Source organism: Lonchura striata, chromosome 5, assembly GCF_046129695.1.
Source record: "Lonchura striata isolate bLonStr1 chromosome 5, bLonStr1.mat, whole genome shotgun sequence".
In the NCBI taxonomy this organism is placed as follows: Eukaryota; Metazoa; Chordata; class Aves; order Passeriformes; family Estrildidae; genus Lonchura; species Lonchura striata.
The window spans coordinates 66019706-66044348 of record NC_134607.1 but is presented as its reverse complement, the minus strand read 5'-3'; the positions used below and the strand labels follow the sequence as shown (position 1 = coordinate 66044348).

The window sequence follows — 24643 nt, the reverse complement described above, 5'->3', positions numbered from 1 at the left end:
TGCTCTTGGAGTAATCAAGAAGTACCTCAGCCTTGAAGGGCCAAGATCAAGCAGTTACATACTTGCAACTCTCATTTAATTTCCTGGAGCACAAGTAAATTCACGGAAAACAGAACAGACCCTTCTAAAATTGGTCCTGATGAAGAGATACAACCAAACCAGAGCATGCCAGAAGCATGAGTCACATTTAGGGGAACACGTCCAGCAGATACCTTTCTTCCAATATTATTTACTTTTCATTCTATCTACAGAGGGTTTTTTCCAGCAAAAGTCCCTTAATGGTAGTAACATTGGAAACATGTGTACAAAGAGAACTACAGATAGGAGAGCTTTTACCAGATATCGTAACAATGTCAGGTTAAGAATTCAGCAGCTGCCAATTTTTGCTACAGCAGGGCTCCCATGGTTTCCACAGAAAAAAGAAATTCATAAAAAAAAACCAAACAAAAAAACCAAACAAACAAAAAACCAACCACAAAAATAGCAACAACGAGGAAAAAAAAAACACCAAAAAAAATCCCCCAAAAAAACCCACCAAAAAACCACAACCCTCTCATGTTTATATGGCATTCAGGGAATTGCATTTATTTTCTATCTGATATTCTTCATACCAGAAATCACCCTCTACATATGGAATCTGAATATAAAAATTCCTGTGAGACACCATATATTTATATTATTACACATATATATGGCATTTTCACCCTTCAAATGATTCCCACAATTATTTCCAGCTGTAAAAGCAGAGGTAGAGTTGCGGGCCCTTAAAAAGCAGATAAATAAATTACTAAAAATACCAATGGACATGAAAATAATAGACTGTATTAGATCCAAAAGTTACATTAAGACTAAATTCACGTGATTTCCTTTTTACCTTAATAAATTCTTGAACTAATATCTTCCACAGGAGCACTAGCTGAAAGACTGAAGATTTTATTCCCAAAAAAGCTATAACATCTGTTCTGAGCTGTACTGTAAACCATCAAACACTTTAAGACTTACATTTTTAGCTTTTTAAACTACTGCACAGACTTGCAGTTTGCTACAAGTAACCCAAAGGCATTCTTTGAGGGGGAAAAAAATCTTGTTTTACTCTCCCCTTTCCAATTTCAATAAGAATTGAAATAAAAATGCTTCAGCATGTCTCTGCTCAGATGTGGCATGACCAAGCACCACCTCACATCAGCCAGCTTGGGTAGAAAGCAAAGGAGCTGCTTAAATGCAGAGTGTGCTTTGCAGGCAGCACCTCAGCACTGTTTGCACATGAAAGCTCACACCGCTATCATCTTTATCTCTAAGCTCCTAAGAGGCACTCAGCTAGAGAGATTTACTTGATTAATCCCTGATTATAGATATCATTAATAACTTCCCACAGTTCACCCTTTAATTCAAAGGAAGAGTTCCTGAAAACAGAATACAAAATACTTTTCCCAGCCAAGATGCTCAAGCCCCAGACACCAACAAAGGAATTTGACTCTTACTCATACTGTCTTGTGGCTGAAAAGGGAGGATAGAGTTTGGGCCACGGCAAAACACAGCTACACTGCCTGAGGAGGGGGAGGGGAGGACCAGAGAGGTCCTGGTGGCTGCAGTTCCTCCCAGCCCCTCATTCCTTGTTCAATAAAGCTGCCACTTCCCAGTGATAACAGCTTTGCTTCTAGATCTGAAGAGCAGCATCTTCACCTGCCTCAAAATCAAACCCGTTCAGGGCAGCACGTACCTGGGATTGCCCACTGAGTACTATCTTGCTACCAGGTTACTTACTACATTACTGTTCTTCAAAATTAACATCATGGACCTCTTGAACCCTTTAGCAGGCATCTGGCTTTGTTTATGGCTCTACACATGAAAGAGAAGAGCATCTTAGAAACTACTACTTGTTTCTGGAAGGCCAATCTTGCTGCTTTTTGTTGTGCACTTCGAAATCTCACATCCCATCCCAAGGCTGACAAAGTTCTGTCCATCCCATGCCAAAACATGTTTAACTTGCAGCACTCCCCTGACACTGGGTATCACAGCTTCATTAGTTCCACAGCTGCCAAAAGACTGGCAGACCACATAGAATTCTCTTAGGAACTAGGGCTCACTTGATTAGGGCAGCCCAAAGCAATGTCAGTAATGTCAAGGACAGGGAAAGAAGCAGAGATTGCTGGCTCCTGAAGCTGTTCCTGTTGTCACTTTCGACGATATTAAAATGACCTAACCCACTCAAAATCTGAAGGAAATCCAGTTAACACTCATTTTCTTCCCTTAAGTACTGCTGAGAGTAACATCAACAAAGCATAGATAAAACATCCACTTAATGAGAAACCAGAAGAAAGAGGGTCATTTTAAAGATGTTTGCATTGGCACTGACACGGAAAGGAAGGCAGAGTGCAAGATCTGGGACAGTATTACGATTCTCTCAAATGCAAAGATCTGCTCATGGCTCCCATTCAATTTAAACAGCACCAGGCAATCTCTCTGTTCCAGGGCTTTGAAGTTCAGTCAAATCTTGGGTGTGGAGGGAACAGCCTTGACCCCCAGAGAGGCAAAGGACAGGAGTGCAATGCTGGCAAGGACAAACCAGCTTCTTCCTCTTGGTCTATAGTTTGCTTGGAGAAGAGATGAAAGACACAAACAGCCTTAAAAACAGCCTCACACCTTCCACTAAAAATCTTAATGAGAAGAATTTGTATTAATCCTAAAGAAATTTTCCTCAGGCTGCAAGATCTGCAAGGAAGCTCTGTGCCATTGGCTTTCAAACCAGCTGAAAGGATCAGCTCTAAATAGTTGGTTGCATTTCTTTCTTCTCTTGTTTGGTTAAAATACTGAAGAGGTGTCAATGCAGCTGTGTAATGAGAGGCAGAAGATAGAAAGAAAGAAATAAATTACCTCTCCCCTCCTGCTGCAAGAAGAGGTCTGCACACAAGGTGCTTTAAGAATACTGAGAGAGGAAAAGATGGAGACCTTCCAAAAGGTCCCCTCTTTGTCAGACACAGGCAAAATTCAGATGTTGACTTTCACTGCAACAAACTACTTAATCTAATTTAGAATACAGGCAGTATAAAAGATATCAGCAGCACATGGAACAGCACTCACCTTCCCTAAATCCTGGTCTGTGACCCACTCACTGTAACACCACAGTTCCAGTCTGGGATGAACAGCATATAAGACATACTGTGCATTGTTCATCACTTGTCTTTCCTAAATTCCATGCATATTTCTTAAGGACTTTATATTCCCCATACTCATTTTACTCAGGATCCTGTGATTATCTAAATCCCAAGACAGGGCTGGGGTGTGGAAAACCACACTGACAGCAAGAAGATCCAGTATTTTGGACACCTCTCATCCAAAAGACCCTAAGTGACCATAGTGCTTTTTCCCTGCAGAACAATAGCATGTCATGCACACCCTGCTGTCCTCTCATCTTTGTCAGTTCTTTGAAAGGAATAAATCTTGACTGGCAAAAGCACACAACTGAATATACACATAAATTCCACCAAAACACTACACATATAATTATAACAGAGCAGTAACATGATTTTCAGGAGATGATAATTGAAATTATGCCTCTTAGGAAAGGCACTTAGCAGCACAGTTTGCAACTAGATTAATCCCCAAAGGTAACAAGCAATTTATTTATACATGGGTCAACAGTGATTCCTATGCAATTCTGGAATGGCACATTTTTTAAAGAGATTTTAAGAGCAGAAAAGAAAATAAGATCAGTTTATACTCCCTGCAGCTACAGTGCACATTCAGTATTGCAGATGCATCAGTGTGGGCCACTAAATTATAAATCACGGCAAATTTGTTTGAATCAAATTTTCCTACATTGAAACATGGAATGCCACATGAAAACTGAGCCTTGATTTAAAATCAGACGTCCAAAGAGTGAGGGGAGAGTTTCTTCAGAGCTTCACTGAAACAAATGTTAAGAACTATCAAACAGTGGCACCCAGTGGTAAAGGACTTCCTGCAAATGGAAACATGGTAGAAAAACCTGGGAGGAAGAAAGGGGGAGACTGACCCAAATCCATGTTTATACACAAAAATGCTGAACTGAAAGAGCAAACATACTAAATCCCCCACAATTTTAGCAGGAAGTCTTACTTCTAAGTCATTCTATTTCTGCAAACATCAGCATTAGAGAATAGAGATTCTTCAAATACAAAAGGTTTAACATTAAACAGGTATTTCTGAGGGAGAGGGGGAAATCCAGAGCAGCCAGCAGCCCCTTATCAGCTGGGAGACTGCAAGCATTCCAAACATCTGACTTGAGATTCCTAAAAGGCCAATGTCCAGGACCAAAGGGTGTAGGTCATTCTCCTGGAACAGGAATCCTCTTCTAGATGCTGTGATGATAGCAAGGATGATCATGATGGAGAGTCCTAGCAAATATCCAACCAGGCAGAAGTTTATATCAGACACAAGCCAAAAAGGTTAGAATTTCCTTTAATGTATGTGAGAAAATCTGCAGCGAGAGAAGAGGCAGGTTACTTTAGCAACCCTGTAAATATGACAAACAGCAAGCAAACTGCACAGTGAACAAAGTTTCCTTTGTTAAAAAGAAATTATGAAATTAAAAAGTAAATGGAGGAGGAACATCTGTAAATGGGAGAATGTGTCCTATATTGAGGCTGTTCTAACAGCTCTGCTTATTTGATTTTTAAGAAGTGAAGATTAATACCAACCTAATAATCATATAAGCAACAAGTTTGACAATGCTTTGAGAAATTTTGATGACTGGGTATTAAGGCTAGAAGACAAATTCCTTAAATAAGGAGCACACTTCTAAAGTGAGGGGAATAAAGCCACCGATTTAGTAAAAGATTTGTGTTCAGCTGCACGGAGAGACCAAATTACAGGATCATAATTATCCCTTCTAGTTCTACAAATTTAAAATCTATGAGTGCAATTAATAAGTGTTTGCAAGGGGGTCAGAAGATTAAAATCTCTGCATTAATCAGGTAGTTATGCATTCAGGAGCTACAGCATCAAAAATGAGACCAAGCAAGCGAAGTATTTCTCATGCTGCCTCAGTTACTCCAGTGTTGTAAATCCCCAAGTCTTGCCAAAGGAGCACAGCAGGGGTGCTGAACCAGATTTTGCTCCGTTCCACGTGCTGCTCCTTAGGGCACAGCAGCATCCTGCCCGGAGTTAGGGCACAGCACGATCTGCTGAGCTGTCACAGCTCCTCTCCCCTCTGGGACTTTCTGAATGACAACTTAAAAGGAATTCTAACCACCCATAAAAGAAGGCCATTTGCAACAAGTTAAAATACACGAATAATGAAAACCACACAGTTCACTGCATTTTGGCAGCTTCCTAAACAGACTCATAGGTAGTTATGTAAAAGTTAAGTACTTCTTCAGACCGGGCAGATATGTATCAATTACCTGCCAACTCAACAACTCGAGTTCTTTTCATTTTCTAGGAAGAAACCCTTTTCCTAGGAGGGAAAAGAAAAATCAGAATTAGCAAAGATTGTTTTTTTTCCCCTTCTCTTTGGTGATAAATGGCTCAGAACAAGAATCCAGCCTCTGTTTTGATTTCTTAACACAGAGAGATTTCCTAGAAACAGACAAAAGGAAACAAAAAGAAATAACTTCCTTAAACCTCTTGCTACTCCAAACTAACACACACTCCCAGCTTAATCACAGGAAAGAAATAAAACCTTCACCTCAAGGAGTTAGTCTTGGCTCAGGCAACTACATCCACATTCCAGCCTGCACTGTGTCCACAAAGAGACACCCTTCCTTGCCCAGACCTGTTTTATCCACTCTCAGCTGGCACAGTTAAATTTTAGTATGAGACTCTGCACTGCAACTCTGTGGAAAAAGAAACCACTACAAAGGAGGGAAAATAAGACTTGAAGGAAAAAGCAAAATGAGGACACCAGTAAAACTGATGACCAAATCTTCCAAAAGTGAGGTAGAGTAAGAAATTTTTCAAAAAGGCTGTTCCACACCCTACTCATGACCTTAAGCAAGAGCACGATGCTCTAATGGTTTAAAAGGATTGAGTGGGTGTAAGAATGTATGGTAGCCAGCACAAGCCTCCTGGAAGCTACAAGTGGGCTCAGAACAGCCAAGCCCAATACACATGACTATTAAAATACAACAGTGATCATCAGGCATTCTGCAAACAACACAACATGCCACAGGGCACGGAGAGGAACATCATCTGCTCACTGTTTGATGGGAAGAACGAGAGGTCTAAAACCCAGGAATTTACAGAAAATAAAAATGGAGAAAAATGTTGACACTCAGTCACATCTGTCAAATCTGGTGGCTTTTCACTGATGCTCTTGATGAACAGCTACGATCAGCAGCTTCTCCTGCAAGCTCATAAATCAGGAAGCTGTGGCAGCAGGGCAGGGCTGAGGATCAGCCAGAAGGCTGCACATGAAAGGGCAGCGCAGCAGCCTCGCTGCTCGGGCGGAAGGGCGTTGTTCTCTTGAAGAAACAAGCCTCCATCTGAACAGGATTGAGGGGTTGTTCACACAACTGAGTTGCCTTTGGCTTCTCAGCCTCCCTAGAATGAAGATCCCAGAATGTCAATATCTAAAACAAAAGCAGTCGCACAAGCTTTGCATGAACACAAGGGAGATTTCAGCATATAATTTGACAGAACAATTTACTGTGTATGGTGACATGGGACTGTTTCTAGGATGTTTAGTGTCAACTTTTTCTTATCTTTTTAGAAAGACTTGAAAAGATTCAGGAAGGGAGAAACAGACCACCACTCCCTAATCCCTCCAGAAGGGAACTGTTTAGCAAATTCCAAGTAGTTAGCAAAGAAGAGTAAGGAACTAAAAGGATGACCCCAATGCCTCCACAAATGGATTGTTTGTTGAGCTTGTGAACTAGTGGCAGGAAAGGAATTTCCTACAATTGTTACCTTTCTGCTTGAGAGACCACCTGGAGGGAAGTCTCAGGCTCTCCTTCCTCAGAAGCACTTGTGAAGAGGATGAGCTTGATTTTGTAGGACCCCCCCCCCCCACTCTGCTGCTCACATCCATCTCCAGGGCTTTAAAGAGGGCAGCTCACTTGCTTTATGTCCTACAGAAGTGGAACTAAACTAGACCTAAACTTGAAATGCAAGAACTCTGAATTATGTAATTTGAACAAGAAAAATGTACTCTGAGTAGTTCTAAGAAGCACAACAAGGATCTCCATCAAATGGTTAAAACAAACCACCTACATCCCAAAAAGTCATACACCAGTTTACACTGGTCTCATAAAGGAAAATAAAATGTGCAAGTGGGCTTAGAACATGCTTCCTTCTTCATGCTCAAAAAATAAAGAAAAACCTTAAAGAAGCCAAAAACCAAATGGTTGCAAAACAAGACTTCAGTAGAGCCAAGAAAGGGGCTGAAAGTCTTTATCATAACATGCCTACAGCTGAGGAACAAAAGCAGTGTGAGATCACAGCTTGGCTCCTGCTAGTCAAGGTTCACAAAAGCACACAGAGCTTCCAGAGAAGTGAGTGAAGTGAGTGCCATTTATCATTCACAGAAGGCCTGGAAGCCACGTTTATGAAAGAGGCTGCTGCCAGCCCCAAGAGAAGAGGGCTTGAAAAAAGCCTCCTCACAAGCCTCTTATTAACATTATTTCACAGGTGACTCAGCTTACTTTACAACAGGCAGGCTGAAAAGCTCTCCTCTAGCTGGGTTTTACAGCAGCAGCTTAATTAATAGGATGAATACCTATTGATAGGCAATCACAACCTCACTGCCAGCTGCACCTCTTCATGCCTGAAGCCAGTCCTGCTCTTTGTTCTGCTGCTGAAAACACAACTTGGAGGGCTCTGAGCACCTGCTGGGCCTGCAAGCAAAGAGGGGAAACTTTCAGGCAAGCAAACTTTCTATGTTGGCAATAAACCGCATGTTAAAACTCCTTAAAAATGTCACCATGCAGTGTCCTCAGCAGGATATCATCTCACTGTCTCAGACATTTGTAGAAGAAATCAAGAAATGGCAAGAGGTGTTTCTGTCATCCTTTTCCTGATTTCTTTTGATAACTAAATGGGCTATTAAAAAACAAAACAACAAAAATCACAGAGAGAAAAATTGTAATTAAAATTCCAATGAGCCCATGTGACATCTAAGACTTTTAAAAAAGCACACTGTTTTCCAAGCAGGAACATTCCAGCAAATAGTCACAGGTGAATAGTCAGCACTCAAGTGGAAACATTGTGCCATGTCACATTGCTCAACCACTGCCTCTCATGCTTCCTATCACTAAATTAATTACTACTTTTCTCTACGATTGCCGAACCTACAAAGATGTTATGGACTTACTAGAGGAAATTTCTTTATGACTAAAGATGAAAGATAAATTTATATTTATATAGGCATTTCATGCATTGCTAATTCCTGGGCTTGCACCTCACTGAGGGAAACGTGATCTGCAAATGTGAGCACTGTTTCTTAAAAAATAAAAAGAGATAGAAGCCCCTTTACTGTAAAATCTTGCTGTGTTACTAGTCCCATAAACCTGAGCAAAGCAGACCAAGCTGCCACAACGCTTTCAAATATTTTAACGCAAGTTGCTCAAGTTCCTACATACACCACAGTTGTCTCATCTTACAACACAATCACTTTCTCAACCTGCTTGCTTACCAAGCAGTGGGAAACTCCAGACTGCAAAGTAGAATATTAACATCTGCTTCTTTTTTTTAATTAGACAAACGTATTTTGCCATGACTCACTGAGTATTTTAAAACTGCAAAAAATTACTGAACGAGGGGACTTCGTCAAAATTTGAAGTAGCGCTGTTCATTATAACAGGCTTGGTCACATCAGAGACTCGGTCAGTAGGAAAGCTGCCCCACAATTACAGTGAGGAACTGAGCCATGACAGAAGAGAGAGGCTCTATTCTCAGCTTTACCAAAAACTGGATTTGTGATGCTAAGCAAGTTGCTGAGCCTTAAATTACTCTGGAACAAGTTGTGGTTGTCAGTGCAAGACAACATTTTGGATACCGAATGCAGAGAGAGCAAGACAGGCTTTTTTGGATGAGCAAATCAATAAGAAACATCATCAATTACAACAACACTATGCTTTGTTCTATTATAGGCAGCATTTTGTCAGACATTTTGGAGCCATTTCAAGTTAACCACTCTTTTTTCTTTAGGATTGAACAAAGGCTTGCTTTAGAATGAAGAGGCAAAATCCAAACAGGTAATATGCCGAAAGAAGTTTAGAAAATTAAATGGATGATGTTTAAAATAAAGAACAACGTTATGGATTAAGAGATACACAGAATAAAATTTAGAAAGATGTTAGAGTTAATAACACAGAGGCTGTGCACTTCTTGGTGCTGCAAAACAAATGCCGGGGATTTAGAAGTCTCATGCCTAAAGGATTGATGCTATTTTCACCCCAAGCCTATTTTTATGAATTTCTTCCTTCCCAAGCTATTACCAAAGTCCCCAGTGAATTTTTTTTTAATTTGTCTGTGGATTTATCATCTCAATGACAAAAAGAGACACATTAAACACATGCTTTTTTAAGCTGCACCAGTAAATATATTCTCAGAAATGACTCCAAGACAAAAATCCACTTTGAAAAGCTGGAATGAGAGCTGGGAGCCTGAGGGCTTTCCTATCCCACTGCTGAATACAGCACGTTCTTTTTGAGCATGTTCATAGTAAGACAGAGACCCATTTGTCAAAATCTGTCCTCTTTAAAACAGCATGTATTCCTCAACAGCCTCAGTGCTCAGCAGGGTGCAAATACTGCACCTTCACCACTTCCCCCAGTGTGAGTTCAACACGTACATTAGTATTTAAGATTGAAGCAAATGTTTGCTATAATTATGTACCATTTCATCTAAGATGTTAATAGTCATGTGAATGTTAACAAACCAGCCATAACATTTATCATATCATCGAGATATGTGATGTTGAACACAAGATTCTGACCTGATACAATGAACCCAGCAGCCTGCCTGTGCAGAGGATGTGGTCCCACTGATCCCCATAAAAGATCAGAAAAGCTGCAGAACAGAACAGAAGCACAACAAAGGCAGCAACAGGATTCACTTCCAGTTTAGAAAGGCATTCATTTAATGCAAGCTAGGATAGCAAAAGTAATCCAGGAGCCTTTCCCTGCACAGATTTGTCATTAATACTTCTTGTTTTCTTGCCTGCACCTTTCCAGCACTGCTGAGAGCAGCAACACCACAGGTACCAATGGCAGCCCACTGCAACTCGCATATGAATATGGGCTGAACACAGTGTCTGCTCATCCAGATGTGCATCTTAAGGATCTTTACAGCAGACAACAGTCTGCTCCAGCCAGTCCCAGTTCCTCATACTAGAGAAACTCTAGAGCAGCTCATGTTGTACCTGCATGAGCAGACAGCCCTGCAAGGAAGCAAAACCCTCAAAAGAGACAGGCACAGGCAGCTGGGATTGCAGCTTCTGTGCAATGTACTTGTGAAAATCAGCACAGGGATGTGTCTGTACCAGTTCAAGCAAAGTTACTCCAGAGTGGGAACAGCTGTACCAGCAAAAACACAATTGGCCAGTGCAGACTCAGATCCCTTGAACCCTATAGAACAACTTGTATGAAAAGATTAGAATCCCAGTAACTCTGAAATGACAAAATATTAATCCTATTGAAGTTTCATTAGACCCCATGTTATACATTTATTTTACAAATGGCAAATGGAAAAATTAGAGCAAGCTCGCTGTTGATACATACTTGAGGGAGTCACTATGCTTTGTAAGTCTACACAGATGGCTGAATCATTATCCCCACTTTATACACTCTATCTTCCTGGAAGCCAAAGGCCTTTGGGACTTACAAATAGTAAGTAGAACTTTGCAAACTTTACTGACTGGGCTCAGCCAACATTGTGTCCTTACAGGGAGACAATGTCAGCTCATCTTTCACACAAAGGTAACATCCTTCTCACATTTTAAGTAACTGTTCAGTTAATTTCCCTCATAAAAAAGGTGTTGGTTGCCTCCTTCATCCAACCTGACCTTGCCAGCACTGCTGTTTGCTGCAAACTGGGCTGCATGAGATACAGTATTATGTACCTTTGAGCAGGGTGACTGCCACCTGAAAGCCCACCCAGCATGGCACTATCTCGTATGTAGCTAAGCCATCAACCCCATAATTTTGGCTGAAACATCCTCTTTTCAAGAGCTATTTCCCTTTTACCAACACACTTAATTACACATACACCTCAGGGCCTGGTGGAATAAACAGCAAGTCTTTGTGGCTGGGCAGGGGTGCAGGTTTTGATAAGTCTATGTCTACAAATTAATTCTGATCTGCACCCTACTGTGCTCAGTGCTTTCCTATGGCTTCCATTCAACACAAACATTAACAACCATTGAAAACACAGTGCTTCCAGGAAAACAATGTTTAGTTAAATTCACACAGTGATAAAAAATTACAATAAGAACATTAAAAGTTTGAAGTCAGTGGAAGAACTTTCCCACACAAGTAACAGCAGCTTTACTAAAAGGCATGCCAGCAAACGTGCCTGTGTACTCTCAGAAGTACTACTCTCACTAGTAGGAGGTAACAAATTTGTAATTTTATAGTAGAGCCAAGATGGGTAAGTTTGTAAAGGCTACATCACAGACTCTTTATCAGGCAAAGAGATCTATGCTGATTTCAAATATTTTTATCCCATTTTTATCCCAGGGTTTTTTTTCTATTGCTAGAAAGTGCTGACATCCATTTAGTAGAAAACCTCTGAATAGGTCTTTTAAATATCCCTTTCTAAAAGCCTCCCATGGGACAGCTTCATTACTTCAACAAGTGACTCAAGAAGCAGGAGGAGACAGTATATTAAGTGAGTAAGGTAGACACAGGAGGCCAAGGCAACAAGAGTTTCATCCAATTCCTCATACCTCATTCTACCCTTCCTTATATCAGATGAATCAACGTTGTTCAGCTGCAACTACTGGCTCTAAATCTTACCTAGATACCTCAGCTAAAAACTAAAGACATCAACCACTTGTCACTCTCTTGCTTAAGACCTTTTATGCATCCCACTCTAACCTTTATTTATACCATTATGATTATTATCTAATTATAAACAATGGCTTGATTAAAACATACATATTTATAGAAGCATTCATGTCACCTACCTTTAGGCCTTTAACTGCTGCAGCTAAAATGGGAAAGCAAGCTCCTTATAGCATTAGCATGGTTATCCAGAGGGCAAATCAAAGCAGCTATGTTCAGCACTAAAGTCAAATATCATCACACTCAAGCAGCTTCCAGACACTCTCACCTTCCACCACTGAGGTTATGAGAACTCCAGAGAATCTAGATTTCCAAATGACTTTTTTAAAGCAATGGGCAATGTTCCTTCAAAACTAGTTAGAAACTGCAGCTCATATTTCATAAACTACAGCAGTACCAAACAAATCCAACCTGCCACTGCTTTTTACACTATCTCCAGCATGCCCGTTACGTCCAGATTCACATGCAGTATGATGTAAACCCAGGGAAAATACTCAGTTTAATCATTTCCTGTATTATTCACCACATTGTGTGCAATACCTTGTGGATTAATTATCCAGATAACAAAATGACTGTAAGTGCCTTTAATGCTGTCGGTCTGAAGTAGTGATCTAAACAGTGAGAGCAATGTGCTCCTGTGATCTACAGCACAAGAGCTGAACTGAAGAAAAACCCCCCCACTACCTGCTACACAAGAGTGATAAAAGACCCTTCCTCCTTGTACAGGAAGGTGAGTAAACCATTAAGCAATTGTGGAAAGTCCCAAAGATTGGGAAAATCAAAGAGAGAAAAGGGCTTTCACACCTAGAAGCCAAACTGTTTAAAGGAATGGAGAGAAGAGTCACCAAGAAAAATTTTTTATGATGAAGGTGGTGAGACCCTGGCAGAGGTTGTCCACAGAAGCTCTGGATGCCCCATCACTGAAGCATTCAAAGTCAGATTGGATGGAGTTTTGAGAAACACAATCAAGTGAAAGATGTCCCTACCCACTGCAGGGGAGTTGGACTAGATGAACTTCAAAGGTCTCTTCCAACTCAAAGCCTTCCATGACTCTCTGAGTGACAACATTTATACGAGGAGGGGATAAACACATTTTTGGGGTGCTTGTGCGTAGAAGCAGTCCAACAGGAGAGAGATGCTGCTCCTCTCCTGGAGCCAGGACATCCACAGATGTGAAGGAAGCCCTTGAGCAGAATTACTGCTCTCCCCAGCCACAGATATGGCCACATACCACTACCCGTAACACAGCTGGAAACATCTCACTTCCATGTGTCCTGGTTAAGCAAGAGGCACAAATCTCTGTTTGAAAGCAATCTAAACCACACCACTGGAAATACCCTTAGAAATGTTTCTGTTATTTCCAGGCCACCAAACACAAGTAGCATTCACTAGTTTACTACTCTGGTTTCCAATTTAAGAAATACTTTTAATGGAAGCACTTTCTTAAACACTTACCAAGTGCCACTGAACTTAATTGTGCCTAAACTGCACCTCCTAGAGAGCTCCACTTTAAACTCAACTCTGAGCGTGTTGTAACCAAAAAAGGGAAGAGAGGAGGGCATAAAAAAAAACAAAGAGGAAAAGAGGAAGACACTTTGTGGGCATTTTTTTCTCCGACCACAGGAAAAAACAGGTGTTGGTATAAGCAGAAAGGAAGACATCTCACAGATTCAAAACCAAGTGCTATCAGCAAAATTATTAAATAATTGAGGCAGAAAGAGAAAGGAAGTTGCAAAACTGTTTAACATTTTAAGAAGGTCTGAAGCTTTTCAGTCAGTGTTGTAGCTGGGGATAAGTATCATACAGAGGTTTGGACTAGAAGGGACTCAAAAGATCATCTAATTCCACCACCCCTGCCATGGGCAGGGACACCTTCCACTAGGCTAGGTTGCTCAAAACCCTGTTTAGCCTGACTTTGAACACTTCCAGGGATGGCAAGAGACACCACCCTCTGGGCAACTTATTCCAGCAATTCACCACCCTCACAGTAAAGAATTTCTTCCTAATACCTCATCTAAACCTTCAGTCTAAAGCCATTCCACCTTGTCCAGTGTCCCTCTCCAGCTCTCTTGTAGCCACTTTAGGTACTGGAAGGGGCTCTAAGGTGTCCCCAGAGCCTTCCTTTCTCCAGGATTAACAACCCCCAGTCTCTATAAGCTGTCTCCACAGCAGAGGTGCTCCAGCCCTTTGAGCATCTTTGGGCCTCTGGGTTCACTCCAGCAGGTTCCTGTTCTTCTTACCCTATGGGCCCCAAAGCCCACAAAGCAGGGGTACAGTTGGAATAGCAACTCAGTAACAACAGTCAAATAAATGAAATGCTGCATCTGTTGTTACAATTAAATTAACAAAGTACTGATAGAACCATGCATGTTTTCCCCTTGTGTACCATGCCCTGGGTAAAGATGTTGTGTAGCTGTACATATTTCCTGTGTTATAAATTAAATACAAGCCAAATTTACCCTTCCTGCAATGCTATTAAAAATCAAGGGCAATTACTCCAGGGATAAATATGGCCCAGTAATGTTTTTTCAACAAAAATGAGTTTCAGAATAAATTCTACTAAAATAAATCTGTGTGGAAATACTTGAAACATTTTCATTTGTGTTCCCAGAGCACTTGTTTAAAAATAAATTGGAACAGAGAGTTCCCAGTATTAAATAGATGGAAAATGTCAAGACAGTGTTTCAGAATACTTTATTTTCAGGTGATCAACCTGATATTCTTACTGTCTGGTTCTGTGGGGTGTAGTTTTGTTGTGGTTGATATTTCAATTTTTTGTTTGTTTTCTGTGTGGGCTTTTTGGGGGTGGGCAGGTATTGTGGGGTTTTTTGTTTGGTTTGGGGATTTATTTTGTATTAAGTATATATATTTTTATTAAGTATTTGCAGTCTTTAATAAAGGCCACCTTATATATGCAACTCAGGTTGTGTATCATGAATTAAGGAGCTCAGAAATTATGTGTACATAGAAAATCAGACCCATGAGTTCAAGATTTCAAATTTTTACATTGAGATTACACAATCAGACAAAATACAACTACAAACAGCATCAGGTTAGACTCTCAGCTGGTGTGAGTTGGAGCCAGTCTACTAAAATCAATTTATCTTCCTCAGCTTTCCTCACTCCTCAGGGAACGTGAGCAATATCAATTCTGCAGCTCTCCACAAAGTCACACATGCAGAAGTGCTGGCAAGAGCAACGGCCTGGGGAACCTCACACGATGCACCTGTAGCACTGCAGCTCCCACAGAACACTGCATCAACTACACTGATGGAGACAGCCATAAAACACACACAAATTGCTGAAAGCAATCTATCTACAGCAATTTGCCAGTAATCACCGTAATCACATTTTTGTTGAAACATGGAAAATTGGGCTGGAAGGAACTTCAAGAGGCCCCTTATCCCTTCCCTGCCCCAGGGCAAGCTGTAGCACAACTACACACCCCTGAAGTCTTCTCCTGCCAAAGATGTTTTTGAGACAAAATTTTTCATTTGTGATCTTAATCCAAAACAAGATGTGACTTAAACCCAGTTGTTCATCTGATTTTAAGCCCCAGGCATTGACATTTAATGCTAATGAATATACAGAACATCTGGCTGGTTAAGATCCAATGTGAGTAGAGCAGAGCCTTCACCAACATGGGGACAGCAAAAGATACAAACAGGTAGATTAACAATTTCTTTAGAGCAGGAGTCAAACATAGCAGAAATTTTAAAATCTATTCAACAGATTTTTAGAAATCTCCATTGCAAGAGATATTTTTAGCATTTCTGGAAGAGACCACAGAGTTCATGAGAAAACCTGCAATGCTCTCACTGAGGCCATCATCTCCACGACAGGCACTGAAAGAAGGTATTCCCACTGCCATACAGAAGAGGCCACTCTGTTCTCAGAGAGGTCTTCTCTCCTTCCTTGCACTAAGTCTGGTTTTAACCTGCCCAGCTTTTACAAGCTTGTCATTAAATCCTCTTGCAGTGGCAGAGGGGGATGTACCCCTGTTTTCCCACAAGAAAGTCACAGGCCCAGGAGAGAGTCCTGTGGAGCAGAGAACTTGTGGCTCCTCTGTCTTCCAAACCTCATGGGCCATAAATACAGAGATAAAGAGTCTGTGGAGGGAAGGGGAGGCTGGCAGGGAAAGCCATTCAGTAAGCCATTTTGCAAAAATAGTACTTGGATGGCTCTCAGGAGCACAGAAGAATTCAGGACTAACAGCTACTGATGACACTTCAATGGTAAGGTAAAGGGAGAAGGGTCTGAACATCAGATCAGAGTCTTAAAAAAGTTTTGAATTATTAAAGCAAGGCCTCAATTCTTGCAACAAGGCACTGCAGCTTATTTAAAGAAATAACACACTAGTAAGAACATTTATTTCATTCCTCATCTTTCAGGCATGGAATCACTCAGATCTGTTTGGAAGTGTTTCCACTGCTTCTGCCAGTCCTGAAAACAATCAAGTGCTCATTTTGAGAGGCAACCCACTTTTAAGCCAGAATATATATTGCTTCTATTTTTTCCTCTATATATTTTTTTCATGCAATTATTTAAACAACTCCTCAGTCCCCTGGGACTCAGTTTATGGTAATAATTGAGTGGTTTTTTTTCTTCTCAGAGGTTCTGTTTTTCAGGGCAAGATTCCTTTTTGTGTGTATGATCCTTTTTTAATTATGCAAAAGCCAAGGCAAAAGTGTCATAAAAAATGCAGTGACTATGTTGCTTATTTTTATACTCTGACATTTTCATTTCATGTCATTAATGAGTCTAATCAATCTCTCTTGCATTACACACATATCACATTCCAAACTAGTAGCAATTAGAACTAGATAGCCATTTGCTTTCTCCCAGAACTGTAGAAAATTCATGCCACTTGTCACAAAAAGGGTTCAGACTACAAAGAGCAACACACAAAACACTAAGTGTTTCAATCTGACACCATTCTTCATGCAGTTCTCAAATCAAAAGCAACAGTCTTGAATTCTATTATTAGTCTCCTGCTCAGATCACCACTTTGAATAAAGGCATTAATGACATGGAGACCTGCAAAGCATTTTCTTAGAAACCAGAGAATCACTGAATTAAACAATTTGGATGTTAGCATTAAAAATCCCCAGTAAATTGCATATTCACCAAGAAAAGGCAAAAGTATTGAACAAGAAGCATCTGTAGTGGCTCTGTCACTTTCTGTACAAGTGACAGGCAGGGCATCTCCCTTGACTCATAACAGACATTGAGCCCACTGTGGTCAGGAGCTGCACTGGCAGATTTCCATCCCAGAGCACAGATTCTCACAGCTGCCCATGCACAGGACTCTCACTCTCCCACAACACGCTTCCTCTTGTTTTTGGAAAGGCGACAAGCACAGTTGTCCCAGTTAAGCCTGAGGTGTCCTTCATGCCCTCCCAAAGACCCAACCCGTCCCACTTTGGCAGCTGCTATGAAAACAACTGCTCGCCGTGTACAAGGAACATCCAGTTGCTGCAACAGCCAGCTCTGAGCCAGCTGATGGAAAGGAGAACTGGCAGTGTGTCCTTATATTGATTACAGAAGTCTGCCTTTAATTCCATTTGAAAGCTTGTCCCTATCTACTGGGTTTACTTGGCGCATCAGCCACTTATTCCTTAAAAAGTTCAAATGCATGGGGAAAAAGGGTGTAGAAGCTGGAGTAACACTGATCTCTTCAATATCTGTATAACTAGAAGTGGCTGTATCACAGAGTCAGAAGTCATGCCCCTGTACCATTCCCATTGTTGCCTGTTGCTCTTCCATGTGCTGTGGCATACAGACTGTGACAATGGCAAAGATGAACACAGAGCATTGAAGACTGTGATTCAGTCTCGGCTCTCAACCACCTACACAGGTGTCACAACTATTTCATAAAAACATCTGCCTATTCTACATCTGTGTTAATGGGGAGAGAAAAAAGTCTCACAGAAGTGCAGAGCTCAGACAACAATAAAACAGGTTACTGATCAGAGAAACCCCCCAGGCATATTCAGTGTGAAAGACAGCATGAATGGTGTTCCCTCTCAAGGTAACCACAGACAGACAGTGATGCCTCCTGCAGAACTGGCTCACAAAAAGCAAGTGACCGTGTGGGATCCAGGACTTTTGCATACAAAGCCATTTAAACTGAATCCCATAGAGCGTAGGCAGGAGTGGGTGTATAAGAGCTGCACAACTGTTAGCTGCCACATTACCTGAATCTTGGATAAAATGCCCATGGTCAGCTGTCCCTGAGATTTCCAAGGCTGAGTTAGGAAAGTCTAACAGCTCACCAGCTGCTACTAAAACCTATGCTACATGAGAGGTTAAGAAAATACCAGGTGATTTCTTCTTATTAAGTCCCAATTTACCATTGAAGAAAGCAACAAGGACCCAAGGAGTCTCCTTTATTCCAGAGATCCCTTAAGGCCCTCTATCCCTCTGTCCAAGAGGGATGGAGAGCGTTCAGTAGTGAGCAATTAACCTCACAGTCACCAAAATATGAAGTTTCATTTAGCACTTGAAATTTTTTATGCCTTTCTAAATTCTTTACATAATTTGTGCATTAGCATGTATGGGTTATAGTTTTTTGCTTTCATAAAGTAAACTAAATATAAAACCAATAGTTAAGACTGAAATAAAAAAATGCAGATTTTGAATACTGATGGTTATGCCTCAAGCATATTTGTATTATCTTCCAAGTGCTGAGTAGATCAAAACCCAGGGGAAAATACATACTGTAGGCCAGATCTTTCAGCAGGTGTATGGTCTGAACAACTCTTCGTATATAATTACACTGCCAAATACTTGATGAAAAGAATTGAGTGGATGTCAGCATATGCTTCTTGTAAAACAGACAAGAGGACCTTTGTCAGACAAGAACTAAATTAAGATTCACTATAGGAACTATATCATACAGTTTAAAAGAAAACCACAAACACATGTGCAGGCCTGAATATGAGGGTAAAAAACTTGAGAAGAAATGTCAGCTGAGGTCTGTTCCTTGCACAGAAGGAAACTGAACAGCAAGGGATACTATTATCCATTGCATCCAGTGAGCTGGCAGGCTTGTTGCTCAAAAGCAGCTGCTGGAATATTTAGCTTGAAAGGCAGACTGTTCCTTGCATTTTCTCTGGTGTGGCTTTCAGCAGCACAGCTGTGCCAAATGGCATCGTGCTTCCTGCAGAACCTCTGGGCTGGGTACAAACTGCACATGGTTTACAGGGCATCCTGAAGGGGAGACCACATCACTGCACCGATGCCAGAGGGGCCTGGAAGCCGCTGTGGAATTTCTGAGGATGTTGGCTCAGTACATCCAGATCAGCAGGGTGGTTGACAAGATCCATTCTCAGTGATGGCTATTTTGTCACAGAGAAACACAAAGAAGGAAGGGAGCAGTGAGAGACAGCAAAGGACTCCTACACTGAGAGATGCACACAATATTGGTCCATGCTTGTCAGAGCTGGGTATGACAGATAATAACTCCAACAGACTGCATTAAACAGATACTGGGTGTGCAGCCTACACATCTGCCAGTTTTCCTGCTAGGTACTGAAAAGCAGCATCCATCTAATCACTCACCAGCAGTAATTCCCTTTCCTGCTTCAGTCTTCTATTACATACTGTCACCCAGTCCCAGAGACTTAAAATACATTAATTAACAATATCTTAGTTTTGTGTTGGAACAGTGGAACAAATAACTGATAAATTGAAACTAAGTAAAAGGGGAACAATTTTGAGTTCACAAACTGAAAATTATTTGCAACGCAGTAATTCAGCTTAGTGTGCAATTTTACACACATGCAGAGACACAGGTTCTCCACATATTAAAATAATGCTACTATTAAATGTTACTAATGCACAAAAGATGTGCTCAGCTCTCCTTTGAAAAGCCTACCACGCAAGTAGACACCTATTAAATACAGACACAACTGTAGTCAGACGCAATATGACAATTTCATTCTAACACAAATCTTGCTGGCACAGAGGATGAAGTCACACATTTTCTAGAAGAGCTTCCAGACTTTTCCTCATGTGAATATTTAATGTTTTGAGAGAAGCAAGAGGATTTTGTATTTAGAAGTTACTCCACTAGAAGCACTCTCTGTTATCTTTAGTGTTTTGCTTTAAATTATGAAAAATCAACTTGTAAGATTGCTCACAAAATCTACAACCCCTGAAGAAGCAAATAAGAGCTCAATCAGAAAAGCTGTGGGCAAATGGGATTACTAATCTGACTTGCAAGGGAGAATTGCCTGTTAAAAAAAGGCAGAATCATGTTTCCATTTGGAAAATGTTATTGTAACTAAATATAACAACCCAAAGTTTCCCCCTCTATTTTATTTCCATTAATACACACACTCATCTCTGCTTGTTCCATTAGATAACACTGGGTAGCAGAACCAGTCATGTTTTTGTTCAAAATCCCCTGGGATCTGAGCCTTCCTTCCCAGATTCCCCCAGGGGGAGCAGCAATGCCAGGACCACAAGGAAATGGGCAGGCATGTGCCAGAGAAAGAGGAATAGGAAATATCTGCATGTGGCTTTCACACCCATCTTCAGTACAGGCCTCAAAATATCCACAGAATAGCCAAAATTCCCATACAAATCTGAATGAGAGAGGAGAGAGAGAAAGACTCAAGTATCAGGATGTTCCAGTTTGGAAATGTCATTGAGAATGATAAATCTGAGATAATTAAATGGGTGGTGGGGTGAAGTGATGGGGAGCATAACAATCAAACAAAGAATATCCATGTCAGATGTCACCTAGATGGCAAGACAGGAACATTTATTCTGCCACACTGAGACATTCTATAATCACTGTCATTGTCACACTGTTGAATGACGTGCAGGAAGTGTTGCTGCTTCATCCTTGTACCATTCTCTGTTACTGCACCCTCTGCCATCCAAATTCCCAGTTCCTCTCACGCTTTACAAAATGTCAGTGCAGAGACTTCTAGGAATTTGGGCCAAGTTCAAGAATCTCCATCTGCTCCTGTTGGAGAGGGATGAGATCAGACTGTAAATGAGTGGCAGACTCCTAAAAAGGAGACACGTGAATACTATTTGGACACGTATGAAAGTCAGTCTCAGCCTTCTTAATTTAAATTAAAAACTTTAGACTCTCCTCTGTCTCTCTGTAATGAAACATTCATATAATCAGTTATTCATCCATTAGGTTAAGTGCATGTATAGGCAAGTACTCTCAAGACATTTCATTAATCTACATTTATCTTAAAGCTGTTTAGAATTGCAGACGTGCATCCACAAGATGAGTTCTTCAAGACTTAAAAGCAATTAGGTCTTGAGAAAAGTGGCTTTGGTAGCACATGTTCTGACAGTTATTTAAATAAATTCAAATCAAATATAGGTTTAAATCCACATGAGACTTCTCATTAGACACCAGTGTTTTTTCAAGTTTCCAGAGCCTTTTTGGAAAGCACAGTGTATGTAGGAGCATGCACCTGTGCTGGTAGTCAGCTTGTAGAAGGGCTCCACTTGCAAACCTACACACACAACACAGGGTCATAAACTGAATTTATAACACTTACGTTGTTACAGCTGGTAGCAATACGGAAACATATACAAAAGGTGCCACTTTCTGGAAGTGTTTCTCCCCACCTGACTGGCTATCATGGTAGCTCAGGACTAAAGTCAGGAGCAGAAACATGGTGTTCGTCCACTAACATGCCCCAATTTACCTTCACGGCACTCTGGAGAGCTGTCATCAAGCTTCCTTATTTTGCAAGAAGTTGAACATTAAAAAAAATACTAAAAAAATCCAAATCAGAAATCAACTTACGTAAGGAAATAGGTAGAACAGGAAAGTCAAAGTGGACCCTGAAAGTCCAAAGTGAGCCTTGTAAAATAAGTCCTTCTGCATTTAACTAACTCTTACACTTCTAGATGTGCAGTAATTTCAAATCCTGCCTACTTAAACTGTAAGACTGGTGAATTTTATATCACTGGAAAAAGATGACCCTAACTCTGGCAGAGCATATTAGAATTCCTTATAATCTCAAGTGTCACTCTTGCTTACATCTATTTGTTTTCCTTTAAAGCCCACAAATGAACTTAAAAAGAGAATATAAAGCCCATTTCTTGGCCATAAATGTGGCCAAAAAACCACAATGTGATTGCATTTTGTGTGTGGGTAAGGCCTGTTGGTTTAAAACATACACATAAACACACAGATACATATGCACACACATAGGCACACATACTGCCTTTGTAAATAATCAGAACAGATCTTGATGAATCACCTCTGTTTGGTATTTTTTTACAGTGTTTCTTGCAAAAAACCTTCCCTGAATGTGCAAACTATTAAGAAAATATGTGAAAAACAAAGTCTGATTGGCAGACTAAAGTTGGAGGCTGAGTAACATGTAAGCCTGTTTAGCATTAGTGCCAGAAATCCCTTCTCACTCTAAAAATCTGACATATCATTTGCTTTATTAGTTCTAGATCAACTATTCATTTAATTTACATTAAAAATATGAAATTAAAAATTAATACAGATTATTTAGAATTGAAGTCATGCAAAAACAGTACATCTTTTTTAACAGACTTTCATTTGGGAAGTGAATATCACTGCACACTGCTGAATTCCTACAACAGTCTACAAGGCCAGCACTGGAATCTGTCAATACAACCATTAAGATTTCATTCACAAGGAGCTGATTAACTCAAGTCCTCCTTTTCCACTAATTAATACCACAAACTGCTTCCAACTATTGTGTATTTAGATCTATGAGCAAGGAACGACCATCTTACACAGCACAAGGAATTACAATTTCACAGATCCATGAGACCTTTTTAATTTGAGAAAATAAAAAGAAAGGCAGGATAGGCTTTACCCTAGTCAAAAGGTCACTCAACTCAGATTAACTCAGAATTCATGAAACTTTAGCCAAGAAAGTAAAAATGAAAGTCTGACCCTTACAAAGGCCAGATGTACCATTAATTTCCTCTTACATTTTAGTCAAGCACATGGTTAACAGTCACAGAAAAGTTTATTACAAGTCACAAATATGCCACCAGTAGAGATCCAAGAGTTTCCCTTCCAAACTGGAGACAATTCCCAACAAACAGAATACACCATTCCAGCATCAAGCCAAATAAATTGAGCCAGAGGCCATCAGCAATTCCATCTCATGGAAATGGTGATGCAGAGAAACAGCTCTGCAGGCAGATCCTGTGGCTGGAACAGCTCCCAGCACATGGGGTGGTGAACTCCAGCAGAACAGCATTTACAGTCACTCCAGCCCCTGCTCACTGCAGGAGCCTTGCTAACATTTGTGTTTACTACTCCAGGTCAGTGCCAACAACTTCACAGTCCTCACCTCATGAAAAATGCTGTCCCACTCTACCTTTAACCCCTCCACATTCCCACTCTACTACAGACATGCCTCTTATTCCAAAAACCTCAAACTTGATCTAATAGCATTTTAATCACACACAGGGAAGCTTTCTTTCCTTTAATTATTTTTACTCTACATAACTTCAGAAGGAGTTGAAAATTTTCCCTTTCTTAATCTTGACAAAATCCTTTCCCACTAAGTCCTCTGTAACCAGGCTGCTGCACAGCACCATACCTTGAGATCACGGGCTTATAATGGAAATGCTGAGGTAAACCTTAGACACAGCATCAAGCTATATGAAAACCCCATATTGTTGATGGAAATAAAGTGCATTTAAAGCCTAAGAGGCTCTGTTATCACCATAAAGTGCACACACTACTGCTGCATGCTCTCAAACTTTATTAAAAGGGCCCAGACACAGCAGCAATGAAGTGCAGCCTTCCCTGACTTTGCACAGTGCATGGGCTCACTGCCACCCCCAGCTGGGACCACGTCCATGCTAACAAGGAAGGGGAAGAGAATACACTCAATTAAAATCAAGTTTTGTGATCACAGAAAGATAAAAAAAATTAGTCCTAATATTAGTCAGTGCTGGAGGGTCACTCTCACTACCTGGCCATTATTCACTTTGCTATTCTTTGCCCAGTATTAAAACTTGCCCATTCCTCCAGCCCAGTGACTCTTGTTATCATCATCATTCCTCTGCTATTGCTGAATCAGCCTTCCTCTGGGGAAGGTCAGTCAGCTGCAATGAACACTGGCCACTGTGCTTAGCATAAAATTTGGGACTTTGAAATTTAGACAGTAAATCACCTCTATCCTCCACACATAAGAGACAAGTGCAGATATAACAAAGATCTAATGATGCTGTTTTATTAAAAGACTAAAAGAGAACTGAAGTGAATGAAACATGGCCTTAGTGAACACCTGAAAGTTAATAACTCTGCATTAATAACCCCAATGAGGACTGCTGATAGAAAGACAAAAATCTCCAGGAATTTAACATAGGGTAAGTTTTATTAAAACTATTCTTCCATCTAAGTGCTTTGGATTATTTATCTGAGAGCAAGGAGACCTCATCTAATCAGGAAAATGCTGTAATAGCCTCTGATTCAGAAGCCATCAATTTACTTTGTGTTCACTGCCTATGTAAGACACTATAAAATGAAATAATAAAAAGCATTAAAATAGAAGAGATGATATGGCAAAAAACCCAAGTAGCAGCAAGAGGCAGGAAAAAAAGTATGTTTTAATGACAAATTACTTGCATGCACAGTTCTGAAAGTGTAACTCCCAACATCCCTATCACATTACTGT

The 24643-nt window shown here is 40.5% G+C and overlaps 1 protein-coding gene across 4 annotated transcripts in view; it reads right to left on the bottom strand.

The window, feature by feature from the left end:
- FAM107B (family with sequence similarity 107 member B) overlaps nt 1–24643 on the bottom strand; it is a 117283-nt gene that overhangs the window by 13390 nt on the left and 79250 nt on the right. The window contains exon 1 of one of the 4 annotated variants that reach the window (XM_021531015.3): nt 18705–18826. The exons of 2 other annotated variants lie outside the window; for them this stretch is intronic. In XM_021531015.3, coding sequence (XP_021386690.1) covers nt 18705–18804 — 100 coding nt within the window. In that variant the 5' untranslated portion in view covers nt 18805–18826. Of the gene's footprint in view, nt 1–5384; nt 5438–18704; nt 18827–24643 lie in introns of those variants that run through there. One more of the 4 variants, XM_021531016.2, reaches the window with a different exon arrangement.